The sequence below is a fragment of the Lynx rufus genome, unplaced genomic scaffold, assembly GCF_022079265.1.
Source record: "Lynx rufus isolate CCGP_SWC_20201006 ecotype Redwood Valley unplaced genomic scaffold, mLynRuf1.p SCAF_2, whole genome shotgun sequence".
NCBI classification, from domain to species: Eukaryota; Metazoa; Chordata; class Mammalia; order Carnivora; family Felidae; genus Lynx; species Lynx rufus.
This window is the reverse complement of record NW_025814834.1, coordinates 14,508,483-14,533,271: the sequence shown is the minus strand read 5'-3', so window position 1 is coordinate 14,533,271 and position 24,789 is coordinate 14,508,483. Positions and strand designations below refer to the sequence as shown.

The window sequence follows — 24,789 nt, the reverse complement described above, 5'->3', positions numbered from 1 at the left end:
GACAATAAATTTCATATATTGAAAAATAAATAAATAAATAAATAAATAAATAAAAACTTAGAGAAAACCTAAGAGGAAGAGAAAGAAAAATGGTCTGCCTGTCTTACTCTGTATACTGACCAACAACCTGAATCTCTGAAGCAACATTAAAGGTCATCTTCTAACATCATTTATAAAGGGAATAAAGGAGAATCAAAAGGATACAGGGAGGGAGGGAGAGAAAATTCTTTCAAAAACCTTTCAAGCGCTCACGCTGGTGAAAATCGTTGCAAGAAATCTGATAAAACCCCAACCAATACCGCAAACGCTACTCATTCCATTGGACAGAGAACAAAATGTCTTATGGAAGCAAACTCTCCCAACAACGCTTAATAAAAACCAGCGAGCAGGGGAATGGGGAAGAGAACATTACTGAGAGAAAACACTCCAAATCCAATGACTTATTTCTTGAGACTGTGAACTGGATGACATGTTTCTGGAACATTTGCTAAAATCTGGCCCAGAGTTGCTTGCACGTGTTGAAAAATCAAACGACTAAGTCCTAGGTCATGATCTCGAGAGACGTGCTGTTTGGGGGCCACACAAACCCTGCACAAGTTACGGGTAATACCAGGCTGTTCCATGTTGCTGGGGCACTGGGCACATCAGGGATAAAAAGAGAAAAGCGAGAAGGTCGGAGAAGTGGCCTGGGATGGATGTTTAGAAAGCTCACGTGCCAGGCTACAATGTTTGGCTGTTACTCATTATAGACGATGGAAAGTGACTGAGGATGTCTGTCACCCTGGATCTGTGCATTGCAAGGAAGATGGTAACTGACAAGCCAGGAAAGGGAGGCAGACATGAGCCCAGAGGCAGAAAGGGCCAGAGGTGAGGTCCCAATGAAAAGGAAAACTGCCATCCCAAGTAAACCTATACCGGGTGGGAGTGGGAGCAAAGAGATGGACTGTAGTCCAATCGGAATAGACAAAGGCCGCCTTTAGCAAAGCGTGGAGAAAGAAGAAAGAAGGAAGCATTGGAGGATCCCGGGACACAATAGACTCAATCACAAGACAGAACAGGTTTGCAGAAGGTGACTGTAGTTCTTGACGTGTTGAGGCTGAGATGGTTGTAAGAAGAAAACAAAAGACTGAGACGGCTGTGGGAAGCCCAGTGAAGACTGTCCTCAGCAGAGCGCAAGAGAGCCATAGGGTCATGGATTCTGGAAGGGACAGTCAGGCAGACCTGCAAGGAGAGTAGAAAGGGCAGGGCGAGGAAGGGAGCTGGGGGCAGAAACCAAGCAGGGGCCTTTAGAAACGGGATGAGAATCAGAACTCGGGGTTGTGGCAAAATAAAGAGGTGTGGTGACGAGCAAGGATCCAGCACTGCAGGGAGGTGAGCAGGTAAAGATTTAAGAAGCATCACTGGTGTTGACCATTAGGAAGGGGCCGGCGGTAACTCTGTGATCTCCTTGGAGCAGAAAAGGTGGAACCCAAGCTCTAAGCGGCCCCAGAGCACATGGGTTCTGAGGACGCTGCCCCTTGTATGGAATCCTACTTGGCAATAAATGCATGGAGACTAAATAACAATAGGAAGGAAAAGGATTTGGGTTTTCTCTTGTTGATTTGTTTGGCATTTTTTTAACATATAAAGAATATAAAAGAACACTTGGAACTTAGTAAAAGAAGCTGGAGAGGGGATGGAAAAGTCAAAACAGAAGGGAGATGACAGTCAATGAAGAATGAGAAGGAAAAGATCGAGGAATCCTTCACAACTAAATTCCAGTTCATCGAACAGGGTCTCTAGTGCGGTTGTGGTCTGAAGACAGAGACACGGCCTGCCTCTTGAAAGCTGTGGGTCTTTTGTTTACAAAGAATCACGGGAAGTGGGGGAACGCCTCACATTCTGGACCCTGTACCCATGCAATTCATGCTTTAGACTTGAGAGGGAGAAGCAATGCAAGGAAAGATAGCACTGGTGTAAGAACTGAAATAGGGACTGATTCTGAATAGACGAGAACAACACTTACGTTTCCAAAGTATTTGTCCAGCAGCTCCACGTAACGATGCACAATCTCTAGCGTCAAGAGCTCATTGTCCTGATTTTCGACTGCACAGCAAAAATATAAACTAGCATACCTTGGAGAGAAAAAAGGAAGGAAGGAAGGAAGGAAGGAAGGAAGGAAGGAAGGAAGGAAAGGAGGAAGGAAGAAAGGAAGGAAGGGAGGGAGGAAGGAAGGGAAGAAAGAAAGAAAGAAAGAAAGAAAGAAAGAAAGAAAAGTAAAATATGATGACACATCAAATAACCTGAAGTTGGTGTTTTCCTCAGTGAATACACAAAGTTACCTCTTCTTCAGAGAGTCTCCCCCAACCATCCAAACAAAAAAGGAAATCATCATTCACCACATCCAATATGTTCCCAAAATGTGAAATAGAATATGTAAAAACATGGCGGCCATTGGGTTCTTTCTGTTAACTATATGAAAGACTCTCAACACCATTTTACCCCTAGGAAACAGTCCACTGGGGACAGAGTCCTTGGCCCACTGGAATGGGGGTATGCTCACGCCCCTCTCCCGCTTGTGAACTGTCCTTTCTGAACTTCAACCCCCTGACCAGGGCTCTCGCCTCACACTGTGTGGCCCTCTTTCTGGATGCGTCCCACCTTTAGTCTATCCAGTCTACCCTCTGCAACTCTTTCTTCTGCCTAAAATACTCTTCCCCATCCCATTTGTGTGGATAACTGCCTACATCTCCCTTAGCTCTGAACTTGGATGTCATTTCCTCTGGGAAATCTCCAACCTCTCCGACCGGACCAGATGCCCTGCTATGCACTCCTGTGCCTCCCCCATCAGAGCACTGCCCGTTTAGTGGCCTGTCTCTGCCCCACGAGATCAGTGGCTTCCCAAAGGCAGGTCCTCAGTCTGCCTTGCTCAGCATCATAAACCCAGGAGCTGCAAGTATCTGTTGAGAAAACTGCTAAAGCCTTTTCTTTATACAATGGTTTAAATTACAAATGAACTTAAAGTTTTAAAAAACCAGCAGGCAGAGAGTAAGGGCGAGCTTCCTGTTGGCAAGTGCTTCCTGGGACTTTGCCTTACTGTCCCTGGGATGTTCATTTTAAGAGGCCTTCACTGACATCTCTCTGGATGCTAGTACTGAAAGCTTTAATCCTGGGACTCAGCAGCAGAAGCTTTGCCCAGGCACCTCCTGGTAATTTACTTCATTAAATATGGTCCACAAGGTCGCCTCTGTCTTTTCCTTTCAGGTTTTATAAACACCCCGTGCAAGAACCTTCCTAATGTGCATTTTCCTTCTGGGAGTGGCAGTAGGATGTTGGATGCAGGGTCGGGTCAGCTGGGTTCTGGCCCTGGCTTAGGCATCAGTTATTTGGGTCTTTATGGGCAAAAGTGCTTTACGTCTTAGGGCTTCAGTTTCCTCATCCATAAACTGAGGTCCCTTTCCAGGATGGTCTTGCTATGGCAAGCAGGTGCTACCAGGAGAGAATATATAGGCTTTAAAGCCAGAAAGATATGGGGGCACCTGGGTGGCTCAACTGATTAAGCCCCCGACTTTGGTTCACGGCATGATCTCATGATTCGTGAGTTTGAGCCCCGCATGGGGCTCTGAGGTGACAGTGCAGAGCCTTCTTGGGATTCTCTCTCTCTCCCTCTCTCTCTCTGCCCTTCCCCCACATATGCACCTATGCTCGCCCACTCGAGCACTCTCTCTCTCTCTCAAAAGAATAAATAAATAAACTTAAAAAAAATAAAGCCTGGCTCTACCAAACTGTCACTTAGTTACTGTGGCTGAAGACTAATTGATTACTTGCATTCTCTGTGGCTTCAGTTTCCTCATCTGCAAATATGAGTAATAATAACAGCCGTCCATCTCTCTATCACGTTAACCTGCATTTTTTTCCGCAGCATCTGTTATTAACAGAGGTTTTGTTTACCTGACCAATGAGTAAGCTCCAAGAGAGCGGCACTGAGCCCTGCCGGGTAGTTACTGAGCCCACAGCCATTAGAAGTGCTGGAAATACAATAGGTGCCCATAAGCTATTCCTTGAATGCACTTGTATATTAGCCACATGTAGATTAAGTACCTAGAAGCCATCCTGGCACAGGGAGAACCTCTCAATAAATGAGAATTCTTTTTTGTTAGTCTACGGGTATAAATATTTGGGCTCCAGCCTCCAAAACTTTCAGTAAATGATGGAATTGGTGTTGCAATCGAAAACGCCCGGTATTTAAAACAATCCAAAGCCATAATGAGAAAGACAATTCTCATAAAGTTACTCACACCTTTTATAAACAAGTTTTAGTTCCTTCCAGTCAACAAAACTGCTTGTCCTCTGACCACGAGAGAGAACAATCTGGACAATTTCCCGGGTGATCTTTTTCCTCTCTTTGTCAGGGAGAGTCGTGTACCATTTCTGCAGCCGTAATTTCCCCTGTCGACTGAAAAGCAATATGAAATGTATCTAGAACAAATAAAGCACAGAGAAAAACAGAGCTTTATCAGCTACGTCATTCTACATAGACACTGGAAATTAAACGGCAGGGCTTACAAAGGATGCTAGTTATGAACAAACGAAAAAATTCTCACCAGCGTGAAAACGACCTCATCTGCAAATTACATTTAACCCATTAAAGAATAAAGAAATGGGGACATTACAGACATGGCTTATTTATATTCGTGGGGAAAGATAGGATTTGTAAAAGTACTCCCTTCTGGAGTCACAAATTTATTACACGGAGAAAAAGATACTGAGGAAGCATGTAACTCTTTTGAGAAAACAACAAAATCTTCCTTCCCAAGCCAAAAATAAAGTGTTAAAAAATGGCAGAAGAGTTTGCTCTAAAAATTACACCCCAGTTGCCCATCACAACTACAGCAATGTAATGATAGTAGAGAAAAAAAAAAAAAAGGGAGAGAAGGGAAGGAGGATAAAGAGTGAGAAAGAAAGAAAGGGACAACATTGTCTTTTTTTTTTTAATAAAAATTGTATACATTTAAGGTGTACAACATGATTTTATATCCATGTCTATAGTGAAGTGATTACTATAGTCCAGCTAATCAACATTTCACCTCCTCACATGGTTACCATTTTGTGTGTATGATGACAGACCCTGAAATCTACTCCCTTAGCAAACTCCCAGTATTCAGCCCAGCATTATTAACTATCGTCGTCATCATGAAGAGCAGATCTCTAGACTTGCTCATCTTACAGCTGCAACTTTGTACTCTTCAACCAACATCTCCTCGTTTCCCCCATTTCCCCACCCCTGGTGACCACTGTTCTAGTCTATATGCCTCTATGAGTTTAACTTTTTAGATTCCACATGGAAGTGAGATCATGCAGTATTTCTATTTCTATGACTGGCTTATTTCATTGAGCAAGGTTCATCCAAGATATCACAAATGACAGGATTTCTTTCTTTTTTTTATAACTGAAAATATTCTATTATTACCCACCCTCCCACACAAACACACATAAACACACACATATATACCACATTTTCTTTATCCATTCATCTATCAATGGACGCTTAGGTTGCTTCCATATCTTGGTTGTTGTGAATAATGTTGCAATGAAGTTGGACTGCAGGTATCCCTTTAAGATACTGACTTAATTTCCTTTGGAAATATACCCAGAAGTGAGATTGCTGGATCATATAGTAGTTCTATTTTTAATTCTTTGAGGAACCTCCATACTGTTTTCCATAATGGCTACACCAGTTTGCATTCCCACCAACAGTGTACAAGGGTTCCCTTTTCTCCACATTTTCACCAACACTGTTATCTTTTGATTTCTTGAGAACAGTATTCTAATCAGTGTGGGGTGATCTCCTCTCGTGGTTTTGATTTGTATTTCCCTGATGATTAATGATGTTGAGCATCTTTTCATATACCTGTTAGCCATCTGTGTATCTTCTTTGAAGAAGTATCTGTTCAAGTCCTTTGCCCATTTTTAAATCAGGATATTTATTTTCTTGCTATTGACTTCAGTTTCTTATATTTTTTGGATATTAACCTCTTAACAGATATATGGTTTCCAAATATTTTCTTCCAGTCCTCGGCTGTCTCTTCACTCTGTTGATTGTTTGCTTTGCGGTGAAAAAGCTATTTAGTTTAATGTAACCTCATTTGGCTGTTTTTGCTTTTGTTGCCCTTGCTTTCAGGGCAATATCCAAAATATCACTGCTCAGACCAATGTCATGAAGCTTTCTCTCTATGCTTTCTTCTAGTAGTTTTACAGTTTTAGATCTTAACATTTAAGTCTTCATCCATTTTGAGTTGATTTTTTTATATTAAATATAATTTATTGTCAAATTGTTTTCCATACAACATGAGTTGATTTTTTAAAATGGAGTGAGATAGGGTCCAATTTCATTCTTTTCCACATGGGTAACCAGTTTTCCCAGCATTGCTTATCGAGAGATTGTCCTTTTCCCATTGTGTGTTCTTGGCACCTTTGTTGAAGATCAAACTAAGTTTGTTTGGTTTTTTTAAGCTTATTTATTTATTTTGAGAGACACAGAGAGTGTGAGTGGCAGAGGGGGAGAGAGAGAGAGAGAGAGAGAGAGAGAGAATCCCAAACAGGCTCAACATTGTCAGTGCAGAACCCAACAGGGGGCTCAATCCCATGAACCAAGAGATCATGACCTGAGCCAAAATCAAGAGTCAGATGCTCAACCAACTGAGCCACCCAAATGCCCCTCAAACTAAGTCTTACATATAAGCTCTTTACTCCACTTTGTGGGTAACTTGGCTGAGAGCTTTAGAATCAACCATCTCATGTAACAATTGTCTTTGTCACCACAATAGACTGTTAACAGTTTAGTGTGTTGGCCACGTTAGGAAGCAACCTAATCTTGATTTTCAGTGAAGTTTCAAAGTCTGCATTTTAAATAAATGCCCACATTTCAATGAATTTTAAAAGTTTTAAATAACTAGAAAACACCATAACATGTAGAAATTTACTCTGCTACCTTGGAGGTATAGTCACTATGCTTCCTGGAAATTGTCACATGGTATATAATCTTTATCTGATGGGAGATGACATTTTCTCAATGTACTATATGAGAAGAAGTTTAGAATCATAATTTATCATGTTTTTTGCTTTATCCTTTTTTGATAAAATTCATTGTGGAGGTTAATTGTGTCAGGGAGGGAAGAACAATATATACTAGAAACCAAAATTCTTATAATTTTAAAGAATTTTTATAAATAAAATATTCACCTTCTTTTATTGAAGGGGTTTGGCTCTGAATGTCAGGGCATAAGTCATAAAAACTCACTAGGTGGTGATATCTGAGGACCAAAAGAAACCAGGCTCTTTCCCCAGAGCTCCCCCTGCCCCCAGCCTATAGAATTTGAGGTCTTCTTAATAAGGTTATATTCTGTCTTACAAAGAAAACATCTCTGAAAACAAGGACTTGAGGGCCACGACATCACAAGTGAGGAGAAAGCAAATGTAAAAGCCCTCCTTATCTAGCAACTTTAAGAAAAATCATCCTCAGGATGTTGGGTGGGAGGATGGGCTACATGGGCGATGTACATTAAGAAGGGCACTTGTTGGGATGAGCACTGAGTGTTATACGTAAGTGACGTGTCACTAAATTCTATTCCTGAAATCATTATTACACTATATGTTAACTAACTTGGATTTGAATTAAAAAAAAAAAAGTCACCCTCAGTCTGGAGTTTTAAATATCTGTTCAGAACACAGCCTTTTCTTTTTTTTTTTTAATTTTTTTTAATGTTTATTTATTGTTGAGACAGAGAGAGACAGAGCACGAATGGGGGAGGGTCAGAGAGAGAGGGAGACACAGAATCTGAAGCAGGCTCCAGGCTCTGAGCTGTCAGCACAGAGCCCGACACGGGGCTCGAACTCACAGACCGTGAGATCATGACCTGAGCCGAAGTCGGACGCTCAACCGACTGAGCCACCCAGGCGCCCCGAACACAGCTTTTTCTATCAACACAGGTATAAATAACTCCATAATGGAACACCGTTACCGTTTTCTAAGAATTAACCTGAGAAAGATATTTTTACTTCCAAGAAGAGATCATAGTAAAAGTGACATTCTAAAAGGGCAAAGTTGAATGGTGAAAGAATCATAAAACCTCAGCATCTTGAGAACAAGACTCAGCTGTGGGTCACCACCAATGGAAAAATCTATTCAATCCAATGTCTAGAAAATGGTCAGACCTTCACTAGAGAAATGAAATCCACACATTTTGTTAGTGTTCACTTTGCATTTCCCGTCAGAAAATTCTTTTCCTCCCATCTGTTACCATTTACACCAATTTTCCCTGATTTTTATCCAGAGAGTATATTAAAACACAATATCATGCTATCCCAGGAGTAACAGCTAACCCTTCACATATTTGAAGATGCCTTTTGGTCTACCATAAATATTTTTCCTTCCAGAAGAAATAAGTCTGGTTTCATGTTGTCTTCATATTGGTTCTATTTGCAGATCTCGAAATCACTCTTGTGATTCCTCCAAGATTTCTCCATAGGCTAAATGTTACTTTTAACTGGGGGCGCTCAGATCTATGTCCAAAGTTCCAGTGAGAGGCTGGAACTAGGTCTGAGTTTAATTGTGGATTCCCTTCTAGTTCTTCTACGTTGCAACATGCTCTCAAGATTGGGTGCCTGCCTTTGTTTTATCTTTGAGAGAGGAAGAGAGAGAGAGCCAGAGAGAGAGAGAGAATATGAGCGGAGGAGGGGCAAAGGGAGAGAGAAAAAGAGAGAATCTCAAACAGGCTCCAGGCCCAGCAGAGCCCAACTCAGGGCTCGATCTCATGACTATGAGATCATGACCTGAGCTGAAATCAAGAGTCAGATGCGGGGCGCCTAGGTAGCTCAGTCGGTTGAGCATCCAACTTTGGCTCAGATCATAATCTCACAGTTTGTGAGTTCAAGCCCCGTGATGGGCTCTGTGCTGACAGCTCAGAGTCCGGAGCCTGCTTCGGATTCTGGATGCCGTGTCTCCCTCTCTCTCTGTCCCTCCCCCGCTCACACTCCGTCTCTTTCTCCTTCAAAAATAAATAAACATTAAATAACTTGAGCCGGATGCCACCCAGGAGCCCCTGCCAGCCTTCTTAAACATGGATCACCGATGCAGGACAATGAACAAAGAGCAACTCCTTACTCTAACCATGAGTTCAAAGAGAAGGATGATTAGGAACGTGATACACACATCTATAAAGCCCGTATAAAATACAGAAATGCGTTCCAAATTCAAAAGAAGCAACAAATTGATTCAAGTTTATCCCATAATTGCACTGCATAAGGCAGTGTTGAGAGATTTAGTCCTCTCAAGTTCTGCTCTGAAACGAAACATGGCTTGTGTTGCGGTGTCTGGTGTCTATCACACCCCAGAGTTAATGGTCTCGCTTGAGAGAACCGGCAGAATGAGCTGTATGAACTGTGGTGACGCACAAGAGTTCATCACCTCCCGCAATTAATTTTGTCCAATTTATCAGTCTAGTCATTCAAGGCCTATTTGAATAATAAGCTTCAAGAGGTTAATCAAATACCTTCATTGATTAGCATTAGCTTGAGAGCAGGAAAAAGAGCAGCTGGAAGGGTTTTTTCCAATATTTACAAAGAGCCAACTTACATTTCAGTTAATGTCATAAACAAACTTCATCTGACTTCAGAATACAATACCCAGACGTTAATATTGCTGAGACAAAAAGAGTAATGGAGAGGCAGACTGATAATACTCTTTCGGAAAACGCCAACTCCAGAAATAACCACACAATCCAATGAAGTGTGTTGAGCAACGCTGACTTCCTACATTTGGCCCAAATACTTTGGCCTCGGGTGGCCATTTTGCTTCACCAAGATTTCTCATCCCTACCCCAGAAGCCCTTCTGAGGGGTCTGGTTCTGTCCCAAACGATCCTTTAAATCCAAACATGTCAGGTTAATCCAAGAATGCCCGGTCCTCAGAGTGTCCACTAGTATAATCCTCGACCTGATGGAAGATAGCCGGAATTTCTCACTTTGACCCAGAATGCAAACTGCTCTGGGCACTCTCTTAATTTTATTTCTGAAGTATGTCCAGGGAGGCACCATTTGGCCTTTTAATGATGTGCCAAGCAGACCAGCACCGAACTATTTAGTCTGCTGTTCTGAGCCACTGTTAGCATTTTCCTTCTAGTCGAAGATAAAAGGCGAAAGCATCCGATAGCAGCTTTAGTTCTTAATGTCTTCAAATCTCCCTGCTCTTGACCTGAACCCATGGAGTAGACTCAAAACTAGCTTCTAAGGAGAGAGGTCTCCAGGAGCCTCTTCCTACCTCCAACACCGTTACCCCAGGCTAGCCTGTATTTCAGGATCTGAGCTGCAAATATAAATACACAGAATATGCTCCTTTCCTCCCATTCCATCAACTTGATAGGCCCTCTGGTGCCCTGTATCCCATGATGCCTCAGTTAAACAACACTATTGCTACAGTCCTTGCCTCCTTAGCCTCATTCCCAACTTCGGCAGGCACTCTACAAACTCCTAGCCCAGATCAGCCCATCCACTCTCCTCTCTGCTTCCCTGCTGAAGCATCAGGCACTCCCGATCATAGAAAAATCAGAGGACTTTGCAGACTGGTACTACTTTAGATGTATGAAGGTCCGGCTCAGTGAACTCCCCAGTGTTATTTGGGAACTCTCCATCCACCTCTTCATATAAAGGGTTGCTAGGCAACTCCCCCTTCCATTTCTCAAGGGGGTTATTGCAAGTCACCGTAATGCCCCTCCTATTCCCTACTTCCACCGTTACTCCCTGACTCTGGGAAGATAAAAGTCAAGAGGATAAAAATCATTCTGCAGGGTTTCCTTAGCTCTCCCGCCCCCAACACACCTGTATACTCACATGCACAAACTCGGTCACCCCCCACCCCTGCCAACTTATTTTCTCCCTGGGTCAGAGGACACGACATCATCTTCTGCCCTGGCTTTCAACCCTCACTGATGTCTTCAGGAGTGTGGATCCGTCATTCTGACACTGGCCCTCCCTTCTGAGACACATTACACGTAGATATTGAGTAATTCCAAGTTCCCTCTCATGTTTAAAAAAAAAAAAAACAGTGATCCTCAGGGCACCTGGGTAGCTCAGTCGGTTAAGTGTCCAACTTCAGCTCAGGTCATGATCTCACAGTTCGTGGGTTCGAGCCCCGCGTGGGGCTCTGTGCTGACAGCTCAGGGCCCGGAGCCTGCTTTTGGATTCTGTGTCTCCCTGTCTCTGCCGCTCCCCCCCTCCCACCTTTCTCTCTCTCAAAAATAAATAAACATTACCAAAAAAAAATTAAAAACACAGTGGTCCACTCTAGAATCCCAACCTGGACTCAGCAGTCAGTGTCAAGAGTCCAGAAAGTGCCCATACCTTCTGGCCCAATAAGCCTACTGTTTAAATCTATATTAAGGATGTGCCTTAAAATGCAGATAAGTATTTAGGCCCTAATGCTTACTGTAGTTCTTTATAGAAACACACACATACATACAAAACAAATACAACTATAAACTACCTAAATTAGCAATAATAGAGAAATTTTTAAGTGGTATTTGTTAAATGATTTCAGTAAGTGAGACTGTCTATAGTACAATGTCAAGCTTAAAAAAGGAATATAAGATAGTACATGAAGTATTACAGCAACAATCTCAAACTATACTCACATAGAAATTATATAAAGACACTAAATGGTTCATAGTGTTTATCCTGGAAGAGTGGAATTCTAAATGCTGTTTTCTACTTTGTACTCGCCTGGAATTTCCCAAATTCATATGCGTGATTTTATAATTAGAAAAAAAATGCATAATGAAAAGAATATTAGCAAATTCAATAAAAATCAGTCAGCATTCTATCTGGCGGCCGAACACCACGTAAATGTCAAGGTGCTTGCAACAAATAAAACTATACCTCAAGGAGACTGTACTCTACTCAAGAGACCCTGCAGTACTATGTAATCAGACAAGTGGGGCTCACAGCTGGTGTCCTGGCCACACAACTATACAAGCATAAGGACAAGGACGGTAGGGAAGGAATATGTGAAATGATCATTGTTGCCATACTGACATGGGGGCCCTGATAGCTATTTTTCTCTAATTTCAAAACAATGCTATTTAACTCTGACAACGAAATGAAGAAAGGGAGAGGGAGCAAAAGTGGACCTACAGGTTAAGCTTTACTCACACGAATGAGAGTATTGCTTTTACGACAGGCTGACAAACTCAATGGACCCAACCAGCATTTGTTTTATGTATGTATGTATGTATGTATGTTAAATATAATTATCGGCAAGTTAGCTAACATACAGTGTATACAGTGTGCCTTTGGCTTTGGGAATATATTCCCATAATTCCTCACATACAACACCCAGTGCTCACCCCAACAAATGTCCTCCTCAATGCCCATCACCCATTTTCCCATTCCCCCCGCCCCCCTCATCAACCCTCAGTTTGTTCTCTGTATTTAAGAGTTTCTTAATACAAAGGTTTGCCTCCATCTTTGTTTGAACTCTTTCCGCCCCCCTTCCCTTCCGCCATGGTCTTCTGTTAAGTTTCTCAAATTCCACATATGAGTGAAAACATATGATATCTGTCTTTCTCTGACTGACTTATTTCACTTAGCATAATAGCTTCCAGTTCCATCCACACTGTTGCAAATGGCCAGATTTCATTCTTTCTCATTGCCAAGTAATATTCCATTGTATATATAAACCACATCTTCTTTATCCATTCATCAGTTGATGGACATTTGGACTCTTTCCAAACTTTGGCTATTGTTGAAAGTGCCGCTATTGACATTGGGGTACATGTGCCCCAATGAATCGGCACTCCTGTATCCTTTGGATAAATTCCTGGTAGTGCTATTGCTGGGTCATACGGTAGATCTATTTTTAATTTTTTTAGAAACCTCCAGACTGTTTTCCAGAGCGAGTGCATCAGTTTGCATTCCCACTAACAGTTCAAGAGGGTTCCCATTTCTCCACATCCTCGCCAGCATCTGTTGTTTCCTAAGTTGTTCATTTTAGCCACTCTGACCAGTGTGAGGTGGCATCTCACCGTGGTTTTGATCTGTATTTCCCCTGATGATGCGTGATGTTGAGCATCTTTTCATGTGTCTGTTCACCATCTGGATGTCTGCTTTGGAGAAGTGTCTATTCATGTCTTCTGCCCATTTCTTCACTGGATTATTTGTTTTTCAGGTGTTGAGTTTGGTAAGTTCTTTATAGATTTTGGATACTAACCCTTTATATGATGTCATTTGCAAATAACTTCTCCCATTCCATCAGTTGCCTTTTACTTTTGTTGCTTGTTTCCTTTGCTGTACAGAAGCTTTTGATCTTGATGAGGTCCCAATAGTTCATTTTTGCTTTTGTTTCCCTTGCCTTAGGAGACATGTCAGGCAAGAAATTGCTGCAGCTGAGGTCAAAGAGGTTGTTTGTTGCCTGTTTTCTCCTCTGGGTTTTGATGGTTTCCTGTCTCACACTTAGGTCTTTCATCAATTTTGAGTTTATTTTTGTGTCTGGTGTAAGAAAGTGGTCCAGTTTCATTTTTCTGCATGTCGCTGTCCAGTTCTCCCAGCACCATTTGCTAAAGAGACTGTCTTTTTTTTCCACTGGATACTCTGTCCTGCTTTGTCAAAGATTAGTTGGCCATACATTTGTGGGTCCAATTCCAGGTTCTCTATTCTATTCCACTGGCCTATGTGTCTGTTTTTGTGCCAATACCATCCTGTCTTGATGATTACAGCTTTGTAGTACTGGTTAAGGTCCAGGACCGTGATAATTCCAGTTTTGGTTTCCTTTTCGACATTACTTTGGCTATTTGGGGTCTTTTGTGGTTGCTTGTGGGGTCTTTGGGATTGTTTGTTCCCAATCAGCATATTTTTAATGAAAAAGGACAGAACAGAACATAGCAGAGCAACCACATATCTTAAAGGTATGTGGTTCAAGAAACTTGTTCCTATAAGTATACTTATACTGAGTAGTCGTGTAAAGTACATTTCTTGCTATTGGTTGTGGCTAAAAGAGGGACAGGAGAAGGAGGAGGAGGAGGAGGAAATGGAGGAGGAGACAAATACAAAGACACTGAGCCTAGTGAAAAGGTTGTCCACTGAAGGTAAAAACATAAGGAAAAAATATTTTTATGTGAGGCTAGTCAGTAAGGGAATGTTAACATAAAAATAGCCCTTTATTCAGCATTAATATTTTAAGCTCTTAGAGAATGCGGGGTACCAGAAAGAATACTCACATACAAATATTTTTTTTTCCCCATGGGAATGCAAGCTGGTGCAGCCGCTCTGGAAAACAGTATGGAGGTTCCTCAAAAAACTAAAAATAGAACTACCCTACACCCCAGCAATTGCACTACTAGGCATTTATCCGTGGGAGAGAGGTGTGCTGTTTCGAAGGGACACATGCACCCCCATGTTTATAGCAGCACTATCAACAATAGCCAAAGTACGGAAAGAGCCCAAATGTCCATTGATGGATGAATGGATCAAGATGTGGGATATACATACAATGGAGTGTTACTCGGCAATCAAAAAGAATGAAACCTTGCCATTTGCAACTACGCGGATGAAACTGGAGGGTATTATGCTAAGTGAAATCAGTCAGTCAGAGAAAGACAAAAATCACATGACTTCACTCCTATGAGGACTTTAAGAGACAAAACAGATGAACATAAGGGAAGGCAAACAAAAATAATATAAAAACAGGGAGGGGGACAAAACAGAAGAGACGCATACATATGGAGAACAAACTGAGGGTTACTGGAGGGGTCGTGGGAGGGGGGATGGGCTAAATGGGGAGGGGGCACTAAGGAATCTACTCCTGGAATCACTGTTGCACTAGATGCTAACTACTTTGCATGTACATTTTAAAAAATAAAATTATTTTAAAAAATTAAAATTAAAAAAAAATTTTTCTTTTCCCCAAATATGAGAAGCAGCCACTTGGAGTGGATCTCTGGGTGTAGCAACCATGATATCGCAAACAGTGAGAAAGCCGACTTTTGATAAGAGCAGCATAAGGTCAAATAACTAAGTCCGCTGTGACAACAGGAAGATGCCCTCTTTGGAGTAGGAGTGAACTCAAACTTCTTTTTTCTTAATGCAGACAAACTAAAACAGCAAGTAAAATGGAGGGAAATGCCTCACTCCGCCGTGGGTGTGACTCTGCCCTTAGAACAAATAGAAAAAGAAAGCAAACCACTGGACACAGTAAGAAAGCAAGGAGGAAAGATCAGTTGGCAGGTTTCTTCCCGGATTATGTCCAGTTCCATTCTGTGCCCATAACGGGGACTCAATACCTATCGGTGGGACTGTTGGATTTTGAGAAATGGCAACTAGTCCTGTAGTAATATTCTGAGAACTGAGTTTTCTTTTTTTTTTTTTTTTCAACGTTTATTTATTTTTGGGACACAGAGAGACAGAGCATGAACGGGGGAGGGGCAGAGAGAGAGGGAGACACAGAATCGGAAACAGGCTCCAGGCTCTGAGCCATCAGCCCAGAGCCCGACGCGGGGCTCGAACTCACGGACCGCGAGATCGTGACCTGGCTGAAGTCGGACGCTTAACCGACTGCGCCACCCAGGCGCCCCAAGAACTGAGTTTTCTTAAGGCTTAGAGAACATTACGGTTTTCTCGAGCGGACCTTTTAAAAGCCTGGGGTTTCATGGGGCATCGTAAGTTTACAACTGGAATCACTCTTCTCCGGACGCAATACATGCGTCTAGGATTTGTATCTTCCAGGAATTCTGGCAGCTTTTCCCGACTGGTTTAGTAGTCCTCTGGTCCAAAGAGCTTAACAGCATCCACAAACGGAGAGATCCAGCTACTGTTCTAGATCAATTACAACCACGTTACACACAACGGGTCTGGGCACTCATTCCTTCAGAGCTGCCGCCTCTGAAGCATCAGAGGGGCTTCTGGAAGGTGGGACGGGACATCCACCTGGTTTCTTTACCAGCCTCATGCGTTCCCCTCCTCAAAAGGGCTCCAGCCACACACAGCTCCCTCTTCTAGAAGCCCAGCAATCTTCTCTCTCTCTCCACAAAGGTCATTTGCTTAGCTCTTTAGTGAGGTGCCCTTTTTACAGATTTTACCAGCACACCCTGAGTGGCAATAAGATTTGCTAGACTACGCTTTCCCAAAAGCTGCATCGTGCTTTCAGGATAAAGGTTCACTGACAATCTGTCAGTCCTCCAGCTTAGTGACCCTTTGGCAATTTGTTACATGCCAGAAATTAAAACTGTACTTTTTTTTTAAGTATATTTATTTAGAGAGAGAGAGAGAGAGAGAGAAAGAGAGACCGCATGCATGCAAGTGGGGAAGTAGCAGAGAGAGAGGGAGAGAGAGAATCCCAGGCAGGCTCCGTGCTCTCAGCACGGAGCCCAACATGGGGTTCGATCTCACAAACCACGAGATCTTGACCTGAGTCGAAATCAAGCATCAGATACTTAACCGACTGAGCTACCTGGGCACCCCAAAATTTTACTTCTTTAAAACTTGTTGGGGCGCCTGGGTGGCTTGGTCGTTGAGCGTCTGACTTTGGCTCAAGTCATGATCTCGTGGTCGTGGGTTCGAGCCCCGCACGGGGCTCTCGGCTGTCAGCACAGAGCCCGCTTCAGATCCTCTCTCCCCCTCTCTCTCTGCCCCTCCCCCACTCATCCCCTCCCCCTCCCCCTCTCCCTCTCTCAAAAATAAGTAAACATCTAAAAAATAAATAAATAAAACTTGTGACCTGTCATCCAACCAAAACCATGTGTCTCAGCCACTGTTGCGGATCACATCCTACGTATGCTGTGCATTTACCACTCGGCCAGCCCAAATTTGATAAAGGGCATTTGTCACCAGGCCGGGCCTCCGGGGGCTGCAACGATAACACACGTATCAACCCCAGTGCAGAGTCTAGCACAGAGTAAACTCTCAATAAGTCTTGCTATTGCCAATAAATCACCCAGGAGTCAGCTCTACCCGCTGATACTGCCATTGGTTTTCACTGGGGCCAAAAATTCTCTGCTCCCTCCTTTAGAATCACTGCTACCCCGTCTGTTTTCCCTCCTCGGTCCCCGCGTTGATATGGAGAGTCTCTGCCAGGCACCCACAAAGGCATTCTGCTGATTCCTGGCGTCATGATAAACCATCCAGTTTCTAGCTGACTTGCTACCTAGTCTCCTTAATTAAACTGCCTAATGCTTAATCGTGAGTTTGCCCCAAAGACAGCCCAAACTTGCATGTAAATCGTTCAGAGCTCCTTTCTTTCTGGAGACCGATGGTCTTCTGATCGTGTATCTACCCATTCTCTCCAAGTTCTCTGTAAGGTGTTTACTTTAGGGTTCCCCATTTCTTTGTGTGTGTGTGTGTGTGTGTGTGTGTGTGTGTGTCTCCAGTTTCCTTTTCTACACCCAAGTAATGGCAGCCCATGTTGTAAAAAAAAACCTTTTTTAACATTTTTTATTTTATGTTTTGAGAGACAGAGCATGAGCAGGGGAGGGACAGAGAGAGAGGGAGACACAGAATCCGAAGCAGGCTCCAGGGTCCCAGCTGTCAGCACAGAGCCCGACGCGGGCCTCGAACCCACGAACTGTGAGATCGTGACCTGAGCCGAAGTCAGATGCTCAACTGACCGAGCCACCCAAGGGCCCCTGGCGATTCATGTTTTAATTATTAGTGTTTGCCTTCTCTCCTAGCTCTTTGTTTGAAAGGCAGGGCTCCTCTGTGCCGGGTTGTCACAGGGGCAGCCTGGGTTAGCAGGAACCATGTGGCACTGAGTCAGCCATCAGTTCCCCTCTCCAGGCCCCGTGTCTTCACCTAGGGAACAGGAGAGCAGGGTCACATATTCAAATACCTTTCAAGGGCTGGGCAGAGGCAGGTAACATTTTAAACAAAGGTAAAGGTTCAGGGTAACATAAGAGGGGGTGGAGGAAACAGAGTGAAACTGGAAATCACACATTCCGACGAAAGGGACAGGCATAACTCAGCCATACGAAAGTATTGCCAAGAAAAACTATAAGCCAGTCTCACTGGGTCTTCAGATTTTCTCTTTTCCAAAAGAAGCCCGAAATCTGGGTGATTATGGAAAATACCGTGATTATTTTAACATTGGCAATTAATAATAATAATTCTAAGAAAATACTATATAAGCTGAGCAAAGCAGACTGTGAGTGGCTGCAGCCTCGAATGGCATTCAGGCCGCAGGCCTCATGTGACACTGTTGAATGAGGGGACAGCTCAAGTCACGAATGTCGTTCCATAGCATGTGTGCCCTCAACCGATTTCCCTTTCCTTGCGATTTCTGAATCTATCTGTTTGAGGAGGTGGCCCTCCGACCCGACAGTCTTGCTCCCACATCTCAGCCTAATAATACTGTCAAATCCATTCTGAATTAGAATCTCCTACGAACTTAATTCATCAAATTACACAGGCTTCTTTTCTGCAAGATTTCCAGTTCTGGTTTCTGTCTCCACAATAAAAGAAGATGAAATTTATATGGAAAGTCAAATCTACACAATCTGAGAATCTCATTTGGGGCTGGCAGTGCTAGCCTTTTCCTGGAAACAAAATATTGAAAAGCGGCCACGTTGGCCAACATCTTTCGATTCTTTTCCCAATCCTTGCACACCATCTGGTGGCAGAATGGTCTGCTTATGACAAGTGACATGCTCGGTGAAGAAGGCGAACGGGGTGAGGAGGAGAGAGGAAGAGCAGAATGAGAGGGACAGCCAGAGAAAAGGCAAAAGGAATGAGATAGAAACAAAAGTCACCAGTCAGCCGCGAATTAAAGGATTCACTACTGAGAACTAGCTGGGGACCATTTATGTAGGACTTTAAAGATCCTTCTGTGAAGAAAATTCCTCATAAGACTGTCTGGTATCCACCCACCTGTACTGAGCAGTAGTGTTTACTGGGGGGAAGGATGGAAGGATGGCTGGCTGGGGAGCAGCATTAGAAGACGGAACAAGTAACCTATTGGGGGTAGACTGCATCACCCCAAAATTCATATGTTGAGGTCCTGACCCCCAGTAGCTCAGAATGTGATCTTGGTCACTGCAGATGTAACTAGTTAAGATGAGGTCGTATTGAAGAGGGTGAGCCTCTTCTCCAATATGATAGGCACCATTCTAAAAAAGGCGGGGGGGGGGGGATTTGGACACAGGCACGCACACAAAGAGCATGCCGGGGGGGATGGAGGCAGAGGTGGGAGTGATACAGCAGAGACCAGGAGTGCCAAGGATGGCCAGCAACCCCCCAGAAGCTAGGAGAGAAGTGTGGGACAGATTCTCTCTGGGCCCCCAGAAGGAACGAGCTCTGCGGAAACCTTGATCTTTGGACTTCTAGCCTCCAGAACTTTGAGGTGATAAATTTCTCTTGTGTAGGCCCCTCAGTCTGTGGTACTTGATTACAGCAGCTTCTCTGTGGCTTTGAATTTTATGTCTTCTTTTTTAATCTCAAAAAGCACGACTGCTGTTTTCTACGCCATTATAATGCCTATCCTAAAACCACATCATCTACATTCCAGAGATAAAGTTGGCAGATTCCACTCAACTTTGCAAATATTTATTCAGTGTCTACCACAGTGAGGTATTTTAAATGAAATAATCGCTCATTCCTGGACGCACGAAATGCTGACGTTAGCAAGGACAACAGAGCTGGGCTGGGGCAAACCTTCTCCTCTGAAGATGAGGAAATGCAGACCCAGAGAGCTAGGGGGCTGGACCCTCAGTTGGGTAGCTACTGAGCAGCAGAGTTAAAATGATCTCCTGTCTCCCCTCCCAAGGCTGTTTGCACTCGATGCATTCAACCCCTTTTGGTTTCCAGCAAAGCTAAAATTATTACTCTTCTTCATTTTTTTCTATTTGTGCAAATAATGACAAGCAAGCAAGTCTCATGCTAACACCAGAAACCTATTTACGATGGTTGACACGTGGGAACATGTGGTTGTAACCACACCAAGCACTTTCCATGCAGCACCTCATTTAATCCTCGTCAGCATGTTGTTATTACCCCCATTTACTGATAAGGGAACTGGGGCCCCCCAAAAAGTGAAGTGCCTAGCTCCAGGTCAATCAGCTAGAAGACTCCAGAGCTCGGCTTGTTTCTAGAGTTCACCCTTTAAATGATTCTACAACATCGCCTCCCTGAAGACAGCAAGTACACATCCGTGGGCACCCACTGGGCTGGCCTTCACCACTTTTAAAGTCAATATGATACTGAAGCACATTTGTCACTAGAAGGCAATGTTCTTCTATGACTGCCTGAACCCTGCTTAAAGCAACTTGAAACTGCAATGATATCAACTGTGAACCAATACATCTACCAGCCGTCAAGTTTCTTCTTTCTTCTTGTAAATCACTCGTGCTTGGTGTGGACAACTCACCCCAACTCTAAGATCTAGCCTCAGAGAGATCACAAACTCAGGTAGAGATCTTCCTCTTTCAGAAAGCCAAAGCTTTATTCGAAGTCAAATGCAGCCAGTAGGTTTTTTCATTTATCTCCAGGATGAGTCAAGAGGAGCCAAAATGGCATACAAAAATTAGATGCCATCAGGTTTATAATGCGCCAATTTCATGATGCGTTTTAGTGTTACTAAATATCACCTCTCAGAATTCCGTATGTAAGTGCTTTTCGCTTCGTGCGACAATTACTTGGTTTTATCCTAACAGCGTGGCACCTAGCGTGAGGGTAAAGGTGATGGGCCCAGCCATATTGTGTACTTAAAGAAAACTGCTCTTGCAAGTCCCAGGGTGGCAGGTCACTTATTACCACTGGGGTGAAAATTGTGTGCCTGAATTCAGAAAACGTGGGAAAGTTGAAAACAAGAGAGAGGAGCCATGATGATAGAAAGCTCCAAAAGGTATTTAATAATGGATATAATTTTATCGGCCTTTGAAAGGAGGACTGGACAGAAGCAACGTGGGATGCAAGGCTGTCATTATTCAAGTTCAAATAGAATGCTGAATTGTGACCCACCCTATTCTGCATCTCCCTTTCCTATAGGCTGAACAACAGCCTTTAAGAACAAAACAGGGGCGCCTGGGTGGCTGTCGTTCAGCATCTGGACTCTTGATTTCGGCTCAGGCCATGATCTCTGGGTTCAGGAGACCAAGCCCCCAGTGGGGCTCCGTGCTGCTTGGGATTCTCTCCCTCTCTCTGCCCCTCCCCTCATGCATGTGCAGGTGCACTCTCCCTCAAAATAAATAAACATTTAAAGAAAATAAAAACAACAAACAAAACAACTAAAAACTATTGCAATGAGAGCCAGGTAAAGTTAGAGCCTCCCAATCGATGTCTACGTTCACACACTTAAATTTAGGTCCCATCCGTGGCTCAAGCATGACAGAACAGCCGTCAGGTGGGGGCTGAACACACGTCCCAAGTGCCCCAAATTAGCGGCTGTGGATCTGAGCTGCCCACTGGGAGGTGTAAGCACTAATTAACGTCACAATGCACGCTCAAGTGAACACGCCCGCTTTGCCAATGCCATAATTCCCTTTCTTCCAGTTTCCCACCCACTGATTCCAAACTATGGGATGACAGAAAAGACCAGGATCTTCCGGATCAAATGAAACAAACGGAAGTTTTTTAAAGTAAGGATATTAATGGTAAAATCTGCAACTTGTGTTTGTACGTCCATCTTCAATACTGCATCTTAGAAGACTTAATTTTGCAGCAGCACTGCAGGAATGGGCACTCTGGTGCTGGTTAGTTGGAAATCGCTAACTCCTGAAATTATATAGGCTTGAAACACGTGTCAAATGCAAGTCACGTAAAAAGAAACCAGGAGTTGGGGCGCCTGGGTGGCGCAGTCGGTTAAGCGTCCGACTTCAGCCAGGTCACGATCTCGCGGTCCGGGAGTTCGAGCCCCGCGTCAGGCTCTGGGCTGATGGCTCAGAGCCTGGAGCCTGTTTCCGATTCTGTGTCTCCCTCTCTCTCTACCCCTCCCCCGTTCATGCTCTGTCTCTCTCTGTCCCAAAAATAAATAAACGTTGAAAAAAAAAAATAAAAACCCTCTCTCTCTGACCCTCCCCCGTTCATGCTCTGTCTCTCTCTGTCCCAAAAATAAATAAACGTTGAAAAAAAAATTTAAAAAAAAAAAAAAAAAGAAAAGGGGGCCCCTGGGTGGCGCAGTCGGTTACGCGTCCGACTTCAGCCAGGTCACGATCTCGCGGTCCGTGAGTTCGAGCCCCGCGTCGGGCTCTGGGCTGATGGCTCAGAGCCTGGAGCCTGTTTCCGATTCTGTGTCTCCCTCTCTCTCTGACCCTCCCCCGTTCATGCTCTGTCTCTCTCTGTCCCAAAAATAAATAAACGTTGAAAAAAAAAAAATTTAAAAAAAATAAATAAATAAAAAAAAAAAAAAAAAAAAGAAACCAGGAGTAAACAGTCAAGGAGAAACCACCACTGAAAGGACTTGCCTCTGAATGGCCCAGCAAAGAAAAGGCCAGCATTGAACAGAAGCCTTGGACACCTGTCAGCGGGCTTAGGAAGAAGGCAATTGTGACTACTACAGCTTTAACACGTGTTTACGAGCAATTTCCGGAAATGCTTCCGGACGGTTTTGTTCTCTACCATTACGTTTCCAACATACATTGCTAAAGTCAAGACAAAAGCATTTGGTCTCAAAGTTTATTCTGCCAAGTAAGTGATCTACGAGAAGCTTCAGGTGTGTATCCGGCACCGTTGTAAGTTACTTTAACAAGCATATGCTAATACCTTGTTGTAGGTCAGAATTACAGCTCCCTTCTTCTACTTGGGAATATTACCCAGCCATCAAAAAGAATGAAATCTTGCCTTTTGCCATAATGTGGATGGAGCTGGAGTGTATCATGCTAAGCAAAATAAGTCAGAGAAAGACAAACACCATACGATTTCACTCATGGAATTTAAGAAACAAAACAGATGAACACAGGGAAAAGAAAAAAAGAGAGAGAGGGGCAAACCCTAAGAGAGACTCTGAACGATAGAGAACAAACCGAGAAGTGCTGGAGGGAGGTGGGGGGGGGGATGGGCTAGATGGGTGACGGCACTAAGGAGGGTACTTGCTATGATGAGCACCGGGTGTTATATGTAAGTGATGAATCACTAAATTCTACTCCCGAAACTAATATTACACTAATATTATGTTAATAATATTATATAAATATAATAAATATATAATATAATATATAAACTATAAATATATATAGTTTATAATATATATTTATATATAATATATATTTTTTATAAATATAAAATATTATATAAATATAATAAATATATAATAACATATAAACTAATATTATGTTAACTAGAATTTAAATAAAAACTTTAACAATAAAAAAATAAAAATTAAAACATTAAAAAAATGTAGTCTGATCTTGCCGGCTGATCCTTAACCTAGGCTGCTTGCAAGTTTGGATGAGTTGAGGTTGTTTTTTTTCTTCCCTTTTGCCTTATGCTTTTTGCCCAAGCAGCATACATAATTTAGTTATAATGTTTTTCGGAACTTTTGCAAATGATGATGATTCTGAGATTAAATCTGAAGGCACCTTCTGTGCCTTCCCTAGTCTGAGTACACCAGAAACCTCCATTTCTAACAATGATTGATCAAGGACCGAATCACAAATGTTACAGGAGAATTGGTACTGTTCCAAGTAAAGGTTGGAGAGAGAGAAAGAATGTCAAACTAACTTCTAGAAAAACAAAAACACAGACAGACTTGGTTACAAACACTAGAAAAAACTTCATGGCTCTCCAGCAGGCATGCTTGCCAAGTTAAAAAGAAACCAGACAGGTTCCAAATGACCACATGCTTTCATTACTAAATGTGCCAAACCCAAATGACCCCTCCTGGTAATCACCCCAGTAAAGTGAAATGCACGCTTTGTAAAATTCACGGTCACATTTCAGTTTCTGATATAAACAAAGCATTATTTTATATCATTTTACCTAGATATTTTATATCACTTGGCTGATTATTTTTATATCACATCATTTACCCGTGTTTTGTATCTTTTTGCTGCATATCGTTTTACATCATTTTAGATTCTCCATTTTATGTATCTTACTTTTGAAAGTTGACTTTTAGTCGGTTCAGCATCTGACTTCAGCTCAGGTCATGATCTCACGGTTCGTGAGTTCAAGCCCCGTGTCAGGCCCTGTGCTCACAGTTCAGAGCCAGGAGCCTGCTTCAGACTCAGTGTCTCCCTCTCTCTCTGCCCCTCCCCAGCTTGCACTCTGCTCTCTCTCTCTCTGTCTCTCTCAGAAATCAATAAAGCATTAAAAAAATTTTTAATAAAAAAAAAAGGAAGTTGACTTTACACTTTCAGTATTTAGAACATATGTGTATTCATTTATATACATGTGATTGAGACTGTAACTGTGCTTTTGGGGGGGAGCCAATAATATCAGATATTGTTCATCTTTATTTTTTTATATTTGAATGAAAAAGTAATTGTATAAACAACATTGCAAGCTTCGCTCGCATTTCCCCCTTTGTATTTCTGCTTTTTCCAAATTTTTAAGTTTTAAAAATCGAAGTGAAGATTGCTAGGGAAACACAGAACGCAGGGGCCACTCTAACAAGGGAAGGGGCTTCCTGGGGTGCTGGGCAGCTGGAGGCAGAGCTGTTATTCAGGGACATCAGAGCAAGGACTCTGCCACACACACCCCCACCCCGGCCCGACACACCTGCCCGAGAAAATACGGCTTTGCTGACTCGGGCTTTAGGTCAAGAAATAGCCCACCCAGTATTTGTAAGCATTCCCCTCATTAAGAAGTGAAAACATCGTTAATATAAATTCTTCTCGGAGGC

At 42.9% G+C, this 24,789-nt stretch overlaps 1 protein-coding gene across 1 annotated transcript in view; it reads right to left on the bottom strand.

Moving 5' to 3' along the window:
- The window catches only part of AP1S3 (adaptor related protein complex 1 subunit sigma 3), a 59,410-nt gene that overhangs the window by 12,203 nt on the left and 22,418 nt on the right, over window positions 1–24,789 (bottom strand). The window contains exons 2-3 of the mRNA XM_047084580.1: window positions 4,280–4,458; window positions 2,006–2,114 (exon numbers count right to left, since the gene is read on the bottom strand). Of these exons, the coding sequence (XP_046940536.1) occupies window positions 2,006–2,114; window positions 4,280–4,458 (288 nt within the window). The remainder of the gene's footprint in view (window positions 1–2,005; window positions 2,115–4,279; window positions 4,459–24,789) is intronic.